This window comes from Colius striatus, chromosome 1 (assembly GCF_028858725.1).
Source record: "Colius striatus isolate bColStr4 chromosome 1, bColStr4.1.hap1, whole genome shotgun sequence".
NCBI classification, from domain to species: Eukaryota; Metazoa; Chordata; class Aves; order Coliiformes; family Coliidae; genus Colius; species Colius striatus.
In genome coordinates, this window is record NC_084759.1 from 109,488,630 (window position 1) to 109,508,428 (window position 19,799).

The 19,799-nt window shown below is 45.7% G+C and overlaps 1 protein-coding gene across 5 annotated transcripts in view; it reads right to left on the reverse strand.

Annotated features, from left to right (window-relative positions):
• Positions 1 to 1,065: 1,065 nt before the first annotated feature.
• The window catches only part of ILDR2 (immunoglobulin like domain containing receptor 2), a 40,784-nt gene continuing 22,050 nt past the window's right edge, over positions 1,066 to 19,799 (reverse strand). For 2 of the 5 annotated variants that reach the window (XM_062002892.1, XM_062002874.1), the window contains 6 exons: positions 16,671 to 16,817; positions 15,740 to 15,916; positions 10,592 to 10,705; positions 8,208 to 8,418; positions 6,390 to 7,080; positions 1,066 to 5,554 (listed from right to left, as the gene is read on the reverse strand). In XM_062002892.1, coding sequence (XP_061858876.1) covers positions 5,519 to 5,554; positions 6,390 to 7,080; positions 8,208 to 8,418; positions 10,592 to 10,705; positions 15,740 to 15,916; positions 16,671 to 16,817 — 1,376 coding nt within the window. In that variant the 3' untranslated portion in view covers positions 1,066 to 5,518. Of the gene's footprint in view, positions 5,555 to 6,389; positions 7,081 to 8,207; positions 8,419 to 10,591; positions 10,709 to 15,739; positions 15,917 to 16,670; positions 16,818 to 19,799 lie in introns of all 5 variants that reach the window. The other 3 variants (XM_062002883.1, XM_062002866.1, XM_062002899.1) reach the window with 2 other exon arrangements.

The window sequence follows — 19,799 nt, forward strand, 5'->3', positions numbered from 1 at the left end:
AAATAACAGCTGCTGAGTACAGCAAAGAAAGCTGCTTACTCAAATGCATAATGAATGGGAAATGGCTGTTGTAGGCGAGCAACAGTGGCAAGAAAAAAAACCCCAAAAAGCCAGCTCATTGATACAACAGCAAGAGGACTGTACCCCTGCACCAGGGCTTTCAACCGGGTCTGCACAAAGTCAGGAACAATGGACACCAAGCTCCCAGATTGTGTCACTTCTACAAACAGAACTAAAGGCGAGTTTGTTGGGATGCACAGTGGGGACAGCGTAGGTGCTCTGCCTTGGGCAGGGAGGCTTCTTTCACCTCCAAGTTCATTTTGGTGCTTGGGGCACCGAGGGCATGTCATTGTCACGGCACTAGTAGAGGCTTTGCAGAAAAGAAAAGTATTTTTCTACATAAAGTGAGCAGCTATGGTGGAAGGCCACCACCTGCCATTAGAGATTAAAACCTTGCCATTTCCTTGAACTGGAGTTTGCTTTTAAAATTAGCCTGTCGACTTCTAGTTCATACTTCTAAACACAAATGTAACTAGCAGCATCTTGGAATTCCATTTGCTTTCTATGGCTCATGAAATGCTGCTTCTCTCTGCCATCACTGTCACCAAGGACAATGAAAACGGAATACATTTGCTTCTGTTGTTTGCACTTCAGAGCCCTGACTGCAGCTGCCCTGGGGTTGAAAACAATACTTTCTCGGTTAGCTTTAATTTTTTAATGTTTGCAGTAACATCCCTGCTTGGGCTTCAGAGAATATCTGGAGGGCTTGGGGTTTTGTTCTGTGTATTTCTGTAATTTTTGCTTTTACAGGGGGTAAAAACATCTTTTTACAAAGTGCCACTCACTCTGCACCTAAATTGACCAGAACCCCTAGGTGCAACGCTGAAGGTTATCTGGGAATAGCCAAGGAAAGCAGACAGGTCAGAGGGGGATTACAAGCGTGACAAAAAATGACTGGCAGGAGAGAGGAGGTGAAGGTCTGTCCTGGCAAAGGCTCCCATGCAGGCAGCACTCAAAAAAACATTATAAAGGTCACAAAACAATTCATGTGGGAATCACAACAGATTTGTTCCTTCAGTACTAGCTCACTTTATTCTTGAGACTTTTTTTCTTTCTAATGCTGGTAATCCAGCTGGCATTTTAAAGATCATATCAAAATGATAACTGTCCCATCACACAACGTAACACATCTCTTCCCCAATCTTCCAGGCAATGGGAAAGGAGCTTTAGGAGCCCCAAGTGACAATGAGGGAGGTTTCAATGGCACAGCTGTTGTAGAAAGCAGCTGTGGCCAGTATAGCCTGATGGAGATGTGTCAGAGGGTCAGACCTGCATCACCTGGCTTATGCCAAAGATCTCTTTGCTCCTGGACCCACTCAAGAAATGAGCTAAAGTTCCTTTAGCTTCTGTTTCCACCCATCCCAAATCCTGTACTTAGTGGCACAGGAACAGATCCTCACCCACATCTTTGTGTAAAAGCTCTCTGGAGAAAAAAGGAAAGTAGCTCCAAGTGGTTTCTTAGCAAAACAATCTCTGTGGCATTAAAATTATTTTCAGAATAGCCCAGGCATGATAAACTTTGCGTTGCTGTGCTTACGTACCTGAAACAGTTTGTGGTAACGTTTGACTTCTAAAATGTTTTGTGACTGCTCCTTCTCTGGGATCTGTATTTGTACAGCCCACAGGCTGTACACAGTCCAGCATCTCTTCAGATGCTTTGGGAAGAACCCTGGTTCAGAAGAGATATAGTCCTCTTTATGAGGAGAGTTGGCAGTTATTTGCTCAAGATGACCTGGAACTGTAGGAGCAGGCTGGCAACTTGGCCGAGCAAAGCTCTTCTGTGTGATGTCTGATCAGTCTGTTACCAGAGGAAGCTGGTCATGGCCCAGCAGTGCCATGTGTGTGTGGTTCTCTTTCCTGAAATTCCCAGCAAAAAGTGCTCTGAAAATACCTCTTTTCTCCTGCCTGTAAAAGGCCAGTTTCATCTTACAGCACCCAATATTTTCTTTGCTACTCCCTCCCACAGATTTCTCTGTCCCGTTTAGGTAACTCTGGAGAGGACGGGCATGTAAAAGTTTCTTTGTTGATTGCAAAACCGTTTGTCTTACATTACAGGTGAATTGGTATCGCTCACCTCAAGGTTGCTGGTTGGAAAAGGTGAGGAAACAGCATAACTGCTGCTCCACAGGCAGCAGGTACCCAGAGTCACCAGCCAGAATGAAAACCACAATTCAGGGAGCTATGTCGGGATCCAGACACCAGAGCAGGAGCAGGGCCCTCTGGGGGAAACTCAGCGGTTCCAATGCTGCCTTTGGGGGAAGGTGAGCTGGGCCTGGGGCACACTGCTGATGGCCACTTAATAGCAGTAACAAAGGCTGGTATGCTTACAGTTCCAGCACAAAGACCTGAATAATTCTAGCCGGCTGTCTCAGGTGATACAAGTCAGCTTCTCCAAATTCTGAAGTATTCACAGTGCTAGTTTTGTTAATTTTACGTTTTAGTGGAAACGAAGTGGTCTAAGACTATTCACATTGAAGACACCCCTCCTGGAATTTTTACAATATGCTTTAAAGGAATAATGGGATTGTTGAGAAGTCCTTACACTGGTATTTATTTTCCCCATTCCATTATGTCAAAACTTTTTTTCAGTAGCCAAGACCACATTTTTGACAGCACAGCCAAATCTACCGCTGATGCTTCATCCTGCTGTTGCTCTAAAGGCTCATTTTACTTTTTTTTTTACAGGATTCACTCATCATCTTGGTTGTCTTTTTAGCAAGTCACTGTTCTGATGCTCCACATCAAAGCCACAAAACTGTCCATGCCCTTGACGTGACCCAGACATCCGTATCTTGTGTGAAAATGACTTTAATTTTATGCCGGCAATAAAAATCGATCACTGGAGAATTTATCATTTGAGACCTCATACTAATCAGGCTTGTCATTTTCCAGTGCCAGCATCCTGCAGGAGTTCTGAGAGAACAGACACAAACCACTACTCCTCCTCTGAAACAAAAGTGTCCTCTCAGCCTCTCCGTCAGCCTCTGGCCTCCAGCTCCCCTCTGTTGCACAAGTCACAGGCCATCGGGGCTGGGTAGCTATAGAGATGGAAGCCCTGCGCTACGTCACCCGACTTTTTTATTTGGTCCATTTGGTGCTGCTACAGACACATTTCTAATCGGAAAAATAAAGATGGCCTGAGGAAAGACACTGTCAGTAACTGAAAATTCCTTCAGACTTATAAAGGGAGATAGGAAATCTAACATTTCAGAGCAAGGTGGAGCCAACTGATGGGTGCTGCCGAGGTCTTACTTGAGGGAATTAAGACCTGCTCTTTTTCTTTTTTGAGGCTGAAATTTTTAGCCTCTGGTAAAGCACATGGAATCGCCAGTCAAAAAATCTTCAATATTTTTCCAGGTACTTGGATTCAAAAGAAATGTTGGACAGCTCTTACAGACCCGTTGTTTCTACAATTAAAATAGTTTTCTTAAGAGAATTAGCTTGCAACTACATTTATAAGCTAGATACATAAATGGCAGCTTCTTACACATAGTGTACAAATGCCCTGAAGTACCAGCATCAAGCAAACAAAATTCAAATAAATGAGGGGAGGGCTTGTATTTTAATGCACACAACTCATTCCTGAGGGCTTGGTTGAGTAAACTACAGTGACTGAGATAAGGGAAAGACAGTAACTGAAACGAGGAGGTTGCGATGCTCTGGCTTTCAGTGTGATTTAAAAGACGTAGCTACTCAGAGACTGTAAAATCACTGGTTTGGCCCCTTTCTGACACAGTCATTGTTGCAGATGCACGTTTAAATTTCTCTATAAAATGTTTCCTGAGTCTGCTGGATGTCTGATGGAAAAGTGATCAGGCTAAACTCCCTTGAAATTCATGGGTTCACCAGATTTTCAGATTAAGAAAACATCATTTCTTGCTGCTACTATCTTCATAGGTCAGGGATTATATGTTCCATTTAAAATAGCACATAGTGTAGCTTCGTGGACTTCTCAAGGCTGTGGAGACCTCAAATGACAACCACCTGCCTACCTCTGGTTAACTGTTCTGCCATTTTCCTAGGAACATACGTTAAAGATGAGAAAATACAAAAATAATTAAGATTTAGTCTGTCCAGCCGTAACACAAGTAGAAGTAGAGGTTGTTGGCACGGAGCTGGCAAATGTACTTGCTAAGCTCCTCTCCCTGTTTGAAGTCTTGGCAGTCAGGCCCCTGGTGACTGGATAAAGAGAAGCATCATACCCATTTTTAAAAAGAGTGAAAGGGAAGATCTTGGGAACCCTATGAAAACCAGAATGTCAGGCTTCCAAATGGTGAGAAGCACTCCTTAATTCAGCTGTTCCTGAGACAACAGCCACTAACCCCATGTCACAACTGAAGGGAAGGAAATGGTTGTAAGCAAAAAAGGTGACTTGCAAAGCTTGTGTTCATCCACAGTGTTAATTATTTTTCCATTGCTGTTACTGCTCTGTTCGGTGTCTGGGAACAGTGACCGGAAAGGAATAATATCAGTAGCAGAGAAGGAAGATCTGCAACTTCCCTCTCACTGAGTCTTTCCTCTTTTTTTGCTGCTTTAAAACAAAAAGGCCACTTGCTCTGCAGAGATATCTGGTGGTGCTGAGAGCAGAGCACCAGCAAGGCTAGATTACTGCTTATGATACCATGGAGTAGATATTCTAACTTGAAGATCTTACAGGGTCATAGCTCAGCTGCAAGGAAATGCAACTGCACAGAAACAAATCACAGTTGGGGTGGGGGAAGAAACACATCATGCTCTCATCACAATAAAAGCTACTTTGATCCACTTTCAAAACAATACATCAATCTCACCTGCAACTCTCGTCACACAATGAACAGAACTAAATATATTGAACAAACCAGCCTATAATTGTCTCTCTCTATTCAGCCCTTGCCAAAGTACACCTCGCCAGTCCTTTTCCAGAGTGACTGACAGGATGTAGCTGTTTTTTCACGATTTCTGGCCGGATCAGCTGGAGGCTGTCTGCAGCTCTAACGAGGCCTCCACCCAGCATGGGGGTGACACAGAAAAGGCTCCAACTGTAAGTATGGAGACAATTTTGATCCAAACAGAGAACTGAGGAGACAGAGGGAGCAACAGGTATGCACGTGGGCCTCTCTCTGCATGTTGACAGGGCAAGAGGCACAAAGGCAGCCTCACTTGTAGTTCAGGGCTGCAGGGACAGTAGGGATGCGGCCATTTCCCAGTGCAGAATGGAGGGCACTAGAAAACACGGTGCCAGAGAGCCCTGGCCTCATTTTCCTGGCAGACTCCCAGAGCTTCTGAGACCAGCCACTGCCCATGGGAAGTCTATCTCTTTTGAAAGCCTCTGCTCCCCCAATGAAACAAACAATCAAAACAAGAATCCATGGTTGATGGCTGTGAAGGTTCATGGAGGCTTGTCTTGCTTGTTTCTCTCAATCTTTTCCACTGCAGTCACCTCATGGTATCCAGCCCATCAACATGTCCACAAACAACTTCAAACCACAAGGGACATCCTCGTTGGGAAATCATTCTGAGAGGAAAGAGAAGAGAGAAATGTCAAGAGAAAAGCACCCATGATACAGACAAAGAGACAGGCATAGCTTTGACAGACACACAACTAAACAGCAACGGCTTTGGCCACTCACGGCTCTTTCCACTCTCACACAGGCCACTTAAGCTCAGGACTAACAACCAAGCTGCTGTAGCGGCAAGGTCTCCCTCATGGAGCAGACTCATTGAGCCAGTTCCCCTTCCCCAGTGATCACAATCTTGTTTGTCTTTACTAGCCCAGACTATGGCAGGATGTTTTGCACTCGTAGTATCCTGTGTGAGGAAGGCCTTTGGCATATATGGCCCCTACATATGCCCATAAGCATACACTCACAGGGGCCTGTCAGCTCACTCCTTTCAGAAGGAAGTCTCTTACACTATACCTTGCTAATAACCCTGTCACAGTCCAGAACAGCCTCTCAACCTTTCCTTAATTAGGCCAAAGGGCAAAGCAATACCCCATAATTTCTGCAAGCCCTTGCTAAGTTCCATTCCCTACTATGATCCTCCTAAACCCTGAACTCCCACTTCCTTGGATCACCAGGCCACAGATGCCCTTACCTCCCCAGTCCCAGGCACACCTGTCTGTAGCCTCCCTCATGAAGCCCTGTGTCGGCACTATTTCCCTTCTGGCCTCCTTCACTCGCAGTGACCACCCTCCTCTTACAGTGACTCCCATTATCTGAGATTCCTCACACTCAGACTCCGACTCCTCTTGAGAGCCCCTGCCCTTGCCTGTAAACTCTGGTTAGTAACCCCTGCCTGGTGGCTCCCCGCTCAGCCTATTGGATCAGGAGCACCAGACAAGGCCTCACCGTTTTCTTGGGGTCTTTCTTCCTCTTCTTGTCAGAGGCATTGAGGTAGGCCTGCTCCCTGGCCCTATAAGAAGGGCCTCGGCTCAGCTCCCTCTCGCTGTACGGGGGCAGGGTGTCTTCCTCTTCCTCGTGCTGAGGTGACGGCGGCAGCTGCTGAGACTGCTGCTGCGACTTCTCGGCTTTGTAGGTAGATGGTGGCGACCAGGCATAGTATGTTCCCCCTCCTCTCTGGCTGGGCTGCGAGCTCAGCTTTGAGGGGGTTTCGCAATGGTCATCGCTCTCGTCATAGCTCCGGGATTTCCTCTCCAGGACGCTGCTGAGGTAGGAGTGATCGTATTTCTGGCTCCCTCCGGGCGTCCGGCTCACCAGCCTGGGCAGGTGCTTCTCCTCATGGGCCCGCCGCCGGGGTGGGCTGTATGACCAGCCCCGCTCCGAGTCCGTCAGTGGCTCCCGGTTGCCCCTGCTGCGCTTGGTGTAGTACTCGTCCATGGAGCTCTCCTGGTGGGGCAGCCCTCCGCTGCGGCCGCCGTGTGACTCAGACCGCTCGAAGCGCCGTGTCTCCTGGCTGTCTGCCCGCCGGCCCCGCTGGCTGTACGACTCAGCAAAAGCAGCCAGCTCATCCATAGAAACGGCCGGCACTCCCACCGAGAAGCTCTTACGGGACAGCATCTCAGACTTGGATCTCTGCTGGCTGGAGGAGAGAAGCCGCAGTGTTAGAGGGCAGGATTCACCTGCGCTCACCCCCTCAGCTGCCCTCACAAGCAATGCAGGGAAACAAGCACTCCTGGGACATGAATTCTCTGACTGGGGTAATGGACATAAGCTAGAACACAAAGAATTCCACTTAAACACAAGGAAATCTTCTTTCCTGTGAGGGTGAGGGAGCCTTGACACAGGCTGCCCAGGTAGGGTGTGGAGTCTCCTTCTCTGAAGGTCTTCAAAACCCACCAGAACACATTCCTGTGTGACCTGATCTGAGTTAACCTGCTTTGGCAGTGAGGGTGGACTAGATGATCTCTAAAGGTCCCTTCAACCCCTACCATTCTACGGTTCTATGATTTCATCATCTTCTATGGGAACAAAGGTATCACATCCTCAAAATCCATGCTTCTCTCTGCTAGCCATAAAGGCAGCTTCCTCCAAAGCATACTTCCCTTGTCCTGCAGTATGCAGGGCTGGATTTGCTCCTTGGCTCCAAAGCTTGTATGTGTATATCCTGCTGGGAAAACCCAAGAACCCAGCTACGGAAGCTCACAGCAGGGCGATTCCAAAGCCAGGTTTAAAGAGAGCTAGCTGGCACAATAACCCAGTGCTGAGGGAAGGAAATGTCTGCTATTGCTTTCAGGAGACTGGGCTGCTGCTATGTGAGGGAAGGATGTGCTTTCTTCTAAGAGCCAAAGTGCCAGTCCTTTAGGCCTGGAGTACAGGTCTGGCTGCACTGAAGCACCAGGGTCTGACCCTTAATAAAGCGCAACAGCACCAGGCAGTGCTGGAGGGAACAGGTACAATTCTCAAGAGAGCACTTTGGGAAAGCTGGCCTAGTTTCCTGTTGAAACAACTTTCACAAACCACCTGGAATAGGGCTAGTGCCCAGCTTTGCCCAGCTGGGTAGCATTCCACAGGCTCGTGGGAATCAAATTAATTCATTAGACTTCATCTAATGATATCTTCAGATCTGATGTTTCTCTCTAACCCCTCTGTCCTGCTAAGCAGAACCAGGACAGCAGGAAACGGAGAAGAGCTACCAGTCCACCTGTCACTTCTCTTTCCTTTAGTACTTTGCCAGATCTAGCTGCCTCCCAACATAGCACTCCTCACCTGTGCCGGAAACTGTCCCGCTCATCTCTGTAATCGGAGACAGCCTGTGACCTTGAAGTGCTGCCCCCGCCCATCACTCCAGTCCAGTACTCGGAGTCACCATCCAGGTCCCCAGAGGGAGGCAGGGGCTTCCTTCGTGCCTGGCGGTATGGCTGACGGAAGTTCAGGTCCTCTTCGTGCAAAGAGCTGAGTTCAGAGATGGTATTGTTATCTGCAGGAGAGGTTGTGGAAAGGAAATGAGGTATCGCCTGACAGCACGTGTGAGGAGAGGAATAGGAAGGCTGTGCTGAGGCTAGCTGAGCTGTCCTCCGTTAGAAAAAAAATCAAAATGGAATCCAAAGCCTTTCTCCAAACCCTTGACTGATCCCACCTAAGACTTCTGGGGCTCAGTTTGGACGGAGGGCTGCTGCTAGAACTATAGACCTTCCAAACTGGTAACTGGCAGCCAGGGAGGATATTCTGAAGGTATCACAAATGGCATCAGATGCCAGTGTCCCACATCACCGAGTTCAGCCTTCATGCAGAAATGCCCCCTCAGCCTCACTTCAGTAACACATGTGAGCTCTCTCCCCTGAGGGGGCAGAGCAAGGTGGGGCACTGAGCTTGGTGGGACATCACCACAGCAGTTGTACCACCTCCCTCTTTCATGGTGTGAGACAGGCTGGCTCTGGATTTGGCCTGACTTGCCTGGCTAAAACAGAAACAGTCCCCTCAAAAAGAAAAAAATTAAGACACCGACTGAATTACTGTCAGTCTCTACCCCATCAAGCACACTGACATCTGGAGGCCTGACATACCAATCTGGAGAGGTCTTTTTATAGTAAGTCTTGTGGGTGGAGAAGACAGTGTGCTCAGAAACGACTGTTTTAGAAGTGTATATGTAAGTTGTTAGTTATGCCTAATTTGTACAGAGCTTTGCTGTAATGTCATTCCCTACAGTCCTTACCTTCATTGATTTGTGGGATCTCACATGTCTGTCTGAAATGAGCCTCCACCAGTGCCTAATGTGGGTTAGCTCTGTGCAAGTTGGAGGCTGCCTGGAGGAACTCAGCCCCAGCCTGCTACTGTCCTCCCCACAGAGCAGCTGGAGGACAAAGAGCAGTGCTGCAAGCCCTTCTCATGCACACACCTTGTCCCATCACTGCACCTCTGCCTCCTAATGTGGAAAGGTCCTCACTTAGGTTTATATTCCAACACCTGTTCAGCAGCCCTAGCCTTTATTAGCGACATAAAGCTTGCAAGAGCCTATAAGAAGACAGTGAGTTCCACACAGAAGCTCAGTTCTGAGTTTGCGTCATGTCTTTGTTCACCGTCATCCTCCTCCTATTCACCGCCACTTGTCTGACTGCCAAGCAGTCAGAAGCTGGTGTAGGCTCTGGAGCACAAGTCTTAACAGGAATAGCTGAGGGCAATGGGGCTGTTTAGCCTGGAGAAAAGAAGGCTGAGGGATGATTGTATTGGTCTCTACAACCACCTGAAAGGAGGTTGTAGCGAGGTGTGGGTCGGTCTTTTCTCCAAGTAACAAGCGATGAGAGGAAATGGCCTCAAATTGCAGCAGGGGAGGATTAGATTGGACATTAAGAAAAGCTTCTTCACCCAAAAGGCTGTCGAGCATATAAATAGGCTGCCCAGGGGAGTGGTTGAGATATTTAAAAGACACGTAGTTGTGGTGCACAGGGACACAGGTTAATGGGTGTGGCAGTACAGGGTTAACGCTTGAATTTGGTGACCCTAAAGGTCTTTTCCAACCTAAATGATTCCATGATTTTATATTGATGCATGCACCACCTCTGATGCTACGTTCAACAGAAGAGTCACAAAATCTGATGATACTCTTGATTTCTTGAAACCTTCTAGTAGTCCCTACTCCATTTCCAGGGTAACAGCCACTCCAAACAGTCTTTTCTGCACCCGTCAAATTACAGTGTGGTCACTGCAGCCCCAAAAACACACTTTCAATAAACTCATCCCTCTCCTATTTTGCCATGATGGGAATTTACTGTAAGACATACAGAAACTGTGAAGACAATACCCCAGCTATTAGAGACTGCAAAAGGCTTGAGTACAGACGTAGCTTTTCAAACATTGACGATCCGAAATGTTTCTTATCTGAGTAGACTATTTTCATGAGCATATGTGCATCACTCACCTTTTGTGCTCTAATTAAGGAAAATTAGGTAAGCAGTGGATCTTTAAAATCAGAACACACCTGCAGATGCCTAAAATCTAAACTTCATCTGCCCCAAGTGTCATATCCCAGACATGGTATCCTAGATGCTGGCTTGAAGGCAAAGCCAGGGAACTCTGAACTGCATTTGCAGTCTTTTTCAGGTCAAGGGAAAAAAAGATTTTAAAATAAAAATCAAACCATGCTTGTTCCTCACATCGTTCTCGCATCCTTCTAGCTGGGTCAAACTGAGCCAGTTCTTTCTCAACATAGTACAGCACCTTCATGGAGTCCCTTTCCTTGTCAGCCTGGATTCTGTACCCTTTGCGCACTGCTAGGGAGAAAAGAAAAGCATTAGAGGAAAACCCATTTAAGGCCAACAAGACTTTCTGATAATACTGCTTCTATAGCAGAGCTCATGTCTGCAGGCAGGTAGGCTGTGTCGCTCCAAAACAGAATGAGTCAGTCTTTGCTTCAGAAGAAATCTGTCTACAACGTGGGATGAGAAGCTGTGAGCAGCTGCATCATTTAGAAAGTTTGCAGTAACAGCAAAAATGGTTTGGAAATGCCCAATCTGTACAACCAAATGCATCAAGTGGTGTCATTGCCACAGAGTGATTGAACCTCCCACAGATGATGGCAGAGAAAAAAGTAACACTCATTTCCCCTTCCTCAGCACTACCAAAAGGATTTGTCATGGTATGGGAGAAGCTGTCCCAGATCAGGCTTCCTCTATGCAGCAGGGACCATACACTCCCCGTCTGCAAGAGAAGCAGGTGGCTGAGCATTTGGGAACTGTCACTCTGCAGGACCACTTCACCCTTCCATCTCTATGAATTCTGCTCACACAGGTTGAGGAGCATGTGGTAGGAGAAGCTCCAGAGAATACAGAAGGAAACACAGGAAGTCCCACAAAGCATACCATGCTGCTTTGAGATTTACACCACATCCAGTGATGGGGCCAATCGGGTCACTGGGTAACTGTGAAACTGCCTGCTCTGGCATTCTTTTACATGCTTTCTTTTGCAGAAAAGGTATGTCAGACATTAAGTCCTTGACTCCTGGGACTACTCCACTTGCAGAGGAAGTCAGGATGGCTTTTTTTGGCATTTCCACATTCCTGTGTGTAGAAAAAAAGCCCCTACACACCCGGAACCACAGCAGCTCTGAATCTGGCAGGCTGGCTCCATGCACACTTTACCCTATGAACTGCCTGACTACTTCAAGGTAGGTCTATAGTCAGCAAGCAGAGAACTCCATCTACCAGGACTTTGAAGAAAATAAGGCTTTTATAGCAGATTATTTTAAAAATACCTCAGCCTGGGGCTACCTCAAGATCAACAGAAACACAAATCTAATTTTAGCACGAGGACAATTCACTACAGAATTGCACTACAAGCACTACAGAACTGGCACCTGTCTGCATTCCATGAGGTTAATATGTTCTCTGTGTGAATGCTGCATTGTTGCACAAGTGCTTCTCTTGTGGCACCATTTCAGCACCTCTGAAATTTAAATACTGCAAAGGTAGTTTTGAGCTGACCTGTTCTTTCTGTTTTATCCCACATTCAACTACCCACATATGGGTTTGGTTGTACATTGCATAGTGTGCACGGTGTGGGCTGAGCAAGGACTTGGCAGAGGTATTCTTAGGCACCTTCTGTCCTGAACAGCTGTGCATGTATCTGAGCGCTATTAAATAACCACACTCTGCTGCAGAAACGGACATGCCATAGACATGGGGAGAATGACTCCTGTCATCATCCCACATGTGGTTTCGGGAGCAAAGTGTGGGTTTTGACCAGGCACGTGTAAGGTGAGTAACTAGGTTCTGAAAGATGACCTTGTCTATCTGTACTTGGGAAAGGCATTAGATGTTAAAACATAGTATGTGTCTGCCAGAGTCCTGCTTTCAACGTGTCTCCAGATAGTTTAGCTGACACTATGGAGTTTCACTGTGTTTTATTATCCCCATGAATGTGTGCAGAACAACTGCAAACACACACAATGATTTACAGAACACGAGGAATACTGTCTCTGCCTTCCAGAGCGGAAGAGCATCGCATCTCTTGAGGTGAGGCTGCTGCTATGAAGAGGGGCTGGACTGACTGCCCTCTGAAGTGATGACTCCTGCTGCACTGCAAGGTGAGTTCTCTGCTTCGCCCCACCATGATGGCTGACCTCTGTCTGATACCTTTGTCAGGAAAGAATAGCCTCTCGCAATTGTTTCTTGTAATGTCTCTACCAGGAGCTCAGCTAACTTGCCACCTCATTTATACACAGGCCAGCAAACAACCACCAGCTGGAAATTATTCTGACCTAGTAATAACCTTTGGGGAACTTGAACAGGCAGCTTACAGACTGTGTCTCCCCAGAGCCACTACTCAGACTGAGGCTGTGCCAAATACTTATTTGGGCTAGGTCTACAGCTCCTGGAACTGATGGAGAATTAACTAGGCTTCATGCTCCACTTGCTACTACAGATGTGTATCAAAAGGCAAATTAATTTCTTGGTTAATTCTGTAAGCATCTAGAAATTAACTTTGTATTTAAATCTGTAAAATGGCCACAAATCGCTCATAAAAAGTATTTTCCATTACAAATGAAGTGTATTTTGTCTCTACCTTAATTTATTAAATACTTCTGGCTGTAATATTGAATGCTTGACTTATTAAATCTTTTATTATTCCTTCATGTAAGAATCAAAGATATTATTGTTTCTTCCTCACACCCTTCTTCATCTGTAAATTGCCATAACCCTTTAATAAGGTCTGAATATTTTTAGGCTCATCTTTATGATAAGGGAATAAAGATGCAGAGAACGTTTACCACTTGTCCTGTACCATCCACTAAAGTCAAATAGAATGGAACATTTTCTTCTCCCGAACAGTTCACTGATTTCCAATGTTTAATTTGTGTTTAACTGGACACTTATTCTTCTCTGAGAGCAATCAAGTCAGCCAAAATGGTAAGCTGCCTCCCTCCCCTGAACGGACCGCACTACCATATTTTTCAGGCAAGTGTGGTTAGGAAGCAAATGACGTCTCATCCTTATGCACTTTCCATATTAAAGGTCTAGAGTTCAGTTCTCAGGTCAGAAGCTTCCCTGTGTGCATAGTTTAAGGAATCTATGCAAAAGCCTCCAGATAACCACTGTATTTAAAACAGAGCATACATCCTAACTTACGTGTTGCCAACACTCTTCTAAATAAGAGAGATAAAAGTTGATGGGTTTTCTCCCCTGTTCAGTCCTAAGTTTAGGATGGAGTTCCTAGGCTTTGTCACATGGCTTTTATGCAACCCTAGACAAATTTTCTAAATGTCCTTGTGCCTGAGTTTGCTCACCAGATCACCTCACAGGGGTAATTTTTAAGCACAAAAACTATCTGAGGCAAAGGCTGTCCTTTTTAGCCTGCAGCCAGGATTACAGAGTTCTCCAATCTCTGTCCCCCAGCACTTCTTATCCTGTTTTTTAAAATAAGCTTGACAGAAAGGTTGAAGTCTCAAAGATACCAAGTTTCAGATCAGATCTACTACATTGTCTGTGTGGAGGCCGTAGAAACCATAATTAGTGCTCCTGAGAAAAGGCCTTTAATTATGAACTCAACCATTACCTGTTTTGTTTAGCTTGCTGTCTGGCCAACCAGCAAATAAGTAGCTTAGAATACCCACATAATGCTTTCTCTTCTACAGCCTGTAATTAGGGGATATTCTGGCATTTGTGGAGGACCTTAAGAGAAAAGGAACAGGGTGCAAGGTATCACCCTTCCTTAGCTCCACAGTACAAGCAACACCTTGAACAACAGCTGCATGATCCAGGCTAAGCGTTTGCTCATTTTACTTCAAAAACCCACTAATTAAAAATGAAAAAAGCTTAATAACCTCCGCTGTCTTGCCACAACAGTTAAACCTCTGTAATAAGGGTTTTATTCGCAACACATAGTATTTCCTGTCAGGTCCCGAGTTGAGCGATTAAGTCCAGCCAGCTGATTTGGATTACTTAATAAGTGCATCTTTCTGTATAATGAACATGCGATGCTAAGAGCTGTTGCATTTGCTTACCAAAAACATCCTTAATTTTACTAGCAGGGCACAAACGCAGAATGAAATGTACAGTGGAGAGAAGACTAGGGCTGTGACCTGACTCTTAAAAACTCCCTAGAGTTCCCATGACCAACACCACAGTCTGTATGCAGTGGCATTTTTCACAGCAGAAAAAAAAAATTAAGCACCGGGCTGTCATTCATCATTTTCTGACAAAGGTTTTGGAATTGGATACGTCCTGCTTTGGATCAGTGATTGATTTATTTCCTATTTCAAGATGCTCTATTCCAGAGCTCTGTTTTGATTTCAGTGGGGAAAAAAACCCCGAAAATATGACTGTTGAAGGAAAATACTTTTTGTAATTCCAGAAAGGTAAATATACTGGCTGAGGCAGCAGAAGGATGTGTAGGGTTATTCCAAAAGCTTTAATTGCTCAGTTATGCTACTTGATCTTGTCTTTTCAGAAGTGTTTTATCAACACATCGTCATGACCAAATTTAAGGATTGATAATTAGTGTGGTGCTTTGCAATCAATCAGACAATGTGGCTAATCAATGTCAAACATACTGTGTCAGTATGGTGACTCGACATTGGTGAGAGTCACTTCTGCTGCAGCATGTTTGAATTTAGACAGCCACTCTGATCTTGAAATGCTAGCATGTGGCTAAATAGCTACCCTCTTATCCTTTGATGGCAGCTTCCTTTGCAGCGGGAGAAGTGACCCTCACCAAGATAGAGTCATCATACTGATACTCTATGTCTGACATTGATCCACAACTCCTTTCTAGTTAGAAGCCTTTTATCATTCACATTTCACAAATGCAAGGGCTGAACAAAAAACGTGACCTACTGACTTCTGTACAGTAAGGGGGGTCCAGCTCCAAATTCTCTTAGGCAAAAATGCTGAGGGAGCATGTCCCTGTTACCAAAATTCCTTGGGGAACAGCAAACCCCCTACAGAGAGTAGGAGGAACAATCTACCAAGAGGGAGCAGCTTGCAAGGGATCAGCTCTAAGGGCAAAATGGCCTTGTCCTCCACGATTAAGCGTTTGCAGCAATATCAAGAGGGCTCTCAGGCATGAACCAGGCCTCTCATTCCCTGCTGACATCACCAGGCACCCACAAACTGACACTGTAATGATGGCAGTAGAAAGGTTGGACGATGTGGCCATAAGGGGTGCAAACATTGCTGTCCAAGCTGGGATTAAAATGCAGTTTCTCTGTGTTTCTTGTGTTCATACCACTCTATCAGTGACAATTGTTCCTCCCTTTCCCAGCCCTGTAAGATGACTAAATGGTTGTGCACAGCACTGCAAATTACCATTTTGGCTTGCTCCGCTGGAGTCACTTGGGGCTAAGGGAGGGGGGTGAGACTTATCCATCAACACAGCAGGAGATGGGACACCAGTCACAGGAACACTGGGGATGTAGTATGGACCTGGCATGGAAGAGACTGCAGGAGGGTACCCAGCTTTTGCTGCCTTGCCTGCTACATACACTGAAAAGGAAAGCAAACAAACAAACAAAAAGTTAGTATCAAATAAGACTCCCACAGACCCACACAGCACGCGGCCAAAACCTGTGCATCACCAACATTGGTGACAACCCAGCAGGAGACAACTGAACAAATGAAACGAGGACCAATCTGAATTTCTCTAAGCCTCAAAGGGCACTGAGGGGAGTTTAAAAAAATGCCCGTTGCAAGTCATCTGAGCACTGCAAGATGTCCAGCAACTGAAGGACATTCAGCATGCTGCAGCCGCCATGACTGCTGCCATGATTTAGCGGCTGTTGAGCTTTAGAACTGATGACTCAAGTAGCACAGATGAGGCTCGTGAAACTTGACAGATGTGCCTCAGATTGACCAGAAACCTTGCTGGGTTGCAAGGATTCTGCACAGTTGTAGAGGGCAGCTAGCTACTTTGCATTGCTGGGAGGAAACCTCCTAGGATGCTCTTAGCTCTGACCCACAACATTCACTGACACGACAATAACCGTGGAAGGGGAGCATGACACTTTGGAGAAGCAGGAACAGCTGCCAAGGCAGGGAGGGCTCAGAGAATTACGTTTGTAATTAACTTTGAGCGCTCAACCATTTAGCGATAGGTCAGATGCTTCACCCCCTAAGAACTAGTTCTTTAGACAAGCAAAGTGCTCAGGGCGAAGGAAGCAATATGAGCAGATTCTCCTGTTCTGCCAGGGAGCAGAAGTGCATGAGAAGATTTGTGTGAGGCTTAGACAGGGTCACTCACATGCCCGAGGACAGCAGCAGGACTCAGGACAGCAGGGGCAGCGGACGTAACAGCAGCAGCTGTGTGGGCAGCACTGGCACCAGCAGATCCCCACCAGGAGGAAGAACAGGAATGCTCCCAGGATCACCAGGCCCACAAAGACCCACTCTGGAAAACAAGGGGAGAAAGGGAGGCACTCACAGGATTTGCAATCACTGTGGAAGGGAACATCAGCAACATCGTTTCAAGGGACAGCAGAGGGGCAAAATAGATAGGAGAGTAACGGAAGTGGACGCTCTGCATGTCTAGGACTGCGTTCCCCTGCGTTGAAGCACAAATGGCACATGGCAGTAAGAAATGGAGCGATGGAAACAGTCCCTTCTTGTGACATCTCTGCCTGGCTGAGAGACGAGCAGCACAGAAACAGGAGCTCTGCTTCCCCAGCACAGAAATCCTCCATGCCACAACAGACCTGTACCAATGCTACATGACATGTTCCATTAGCATTTGGATCTCATCAAAGACTCATTCTTCCTGGCCATGTTCACGCCCTGTTTGTGTGTTTGTTCCTTCCCCACATCCTAGTTTTAATGGGACAAACGACAGTGAAAAGCATGCTATAAATAGCCCAGTAAATGAGCCAGGCCTGCCCCTCTGCAACTAGGCCCACGCATGCAATTATTCTTTTTGAATGTGCCAAACGAACATCCTATTCAAGCACTGCAGCCAGCCAGGAAACATAACAACTACTTTTTTTTCCCCCCTACCCAGCTCTGATGAAGCCTGCGAGGCCCCGAAAGGGAGCAGCTGAAAAACAGCCTACAAGTGAAAGCATGGAAGAGATGGGCCACAAAAACCAGGATGGCATTTGAACGGGAAAGGGAGCAAGAAAACGTTTCTCAGACTTTGCTGTTGGGAAATCTGCAGCAGCAGATGTGGTGGGTTCAGGTGCCCGGGGTAGCTCCCAGTTCTGCATCTGGCCACCTTGCACTTTGCAGGGAATTGCGTGCACAGGGCTGCACCCACTGCCACAGGTGAATTCCCTGGATTAAAGGAATAGTCAATGAACACACCTCAACCAAGAAATATCAATGTTCTGCATGTACAAGAGGTCTGGAGTTGGTTTCATGTCTGAAAGGTGCACCAACTCTTCTAGAAGTCAGACTGCTGGTGGGGAAAGACTCCAGGTGTACCCAGGTGGTTATTCAGCCACCTTGGAAAGGTGGTAAGAAAGCAGAGAAAGAAGTGGTGAGACTGCTTTGCAGTGGGGTAGAGTTTACCCCCAGTCCAGAGGAAAAAGAAGCAGTAGATCACTGTTTCTGAACAGAAGCCTGGTGTTCACTAAGGAGTCTCCTGGTACATTATTATTTAAGATGAAGAACTATTGATACAAGGACTGCAATGTGAGTACAAAATCACACTGCAAAAACAGCACACCTCTCATCTGCACTGCTAAGCTGAAAAGACAAGAAAAAATGTTCAGCCAAAACAGAACACTTTTCTAGTTCTCAGTAAAATGCAAAAATAAGAACGGTCAGTTTTTATTCATCCACAGCATTCTGCTTCAACAAAAGTAAAATTCTTCACTTTGCTGGAACTTCCCTTAACTCTTTACCAAACAATTCCCCTTTTTTAATGCCACTTTAAATCTCGAACTTAAAATTTCCTTTAACGACTGTCAGTCAAAGATCTGGCATTTACAAATCACAACATTTCAGAAGTGTCAAGTGAAATGTTTTATATGTTTTTAATATTTCATTTCCTTTTCGGCTGAAGCAGATGAATTTCATTTAAATTTGCAGATAATTTTGGTCCGTGTGGGATAATTTTTTTTTTGGTGAAGTTACTATATGCTGAGAAAAACTCAGCTAACGAATAAGGAGGCGGGTGGAGGGAAGCATTCATGAACGGAAAAGTAAGACCCAGGAGGAGATTGCTGATACAGTTCCTCAAGTGCTGGTTCCAGCAGCTACCTTGTTCAATATTTTCATGAATTACCTTGACATGGAAAATAAGGTGTAAATGTACCTTGAGGGTAAGAGGTAGAGAAGCACCATCACTAAAGGCGAAGACTAGAATATGTTATAGACAGAGACAGTTGTCTTTGTGCTTGCAGTAAGAAACATGAAAGACAGCAACATACTGAATTTCAAGGAATGCAGCAATACTTTCAGGATCACACGTTCAAAGACTGAGCACAATTTCTGTTCTGAACAGGGCTTTGTTAGTTGAAAACAACTGAAAAACAAGATAAATGATCCAGTGTACTATTCCATCACAGAACAATTGTAACCACAGTGCAGTACAGCTACAAAAATGGCAAATTTAATCCTATGTCCAACAGAGGAGGAATTTCCGGTAGCATTAAGGAAATATTACTGCCGTTATATAAGGCCTCCATATAACTCCATTTGAAGTTACTGACATTATACAGCTCTGGTCATCTTTGTACAAGAAAAGATGAATTCAGGCTGGAGCTGATGCAAAGCACGGATTTGAGATGAAGAGACTTGGTAGCCTGCCTTGCAGCAAGAGAGCTGAAGCTTGCCACGTCAGTTTGTTAAGAAGAGGCTGAGAGCAGATGTAGCTACTGTCTGTAGATAGGCTAGGAGGATGACTGCTAGAAGGAAAAGCAGGTATTAAAGTTAAAGGCCTTAGATAAATGGGCATAAACAGGCTAAGTGTAATGCAGATGAAAGCTAGAAGCAGCACATCAAAGAAAGTAATCCAATGGGACAGAGAAAGACCGAAGCCAGGTGACTCTGAAGCTGGCTAAGTTTATGGAAAGGACAAAATTACCTGGTGTTTGGGATAGCAAGCAAGATAATAAGCCAGACTATCCTTTCCAGTCCTGTATTTCCTAACCTATGCCAATCTGAGCAGGGCTCATAGCTCAGTGGCTTTTTCTTCTGTCATGTTCTCAGCTTGTTCTCTATGACCATCATTGAAACAGAGAAGGTGGTGAAATGGTATCGCATGACAGCAGTGGCCAGACAGAGCTACGCAATGCAGCTCAGATGTCAGACCTCCAGAGCTATTAGCAACAGTTCAAAACAACTCTATAAAGGATAAAAGCCTGTTAGAGGGAAAAACCAAACAGTAAGTCCGTTGTAAGTGTATCTGTAGTCTTTCTGAAAACATTCTAGGAGA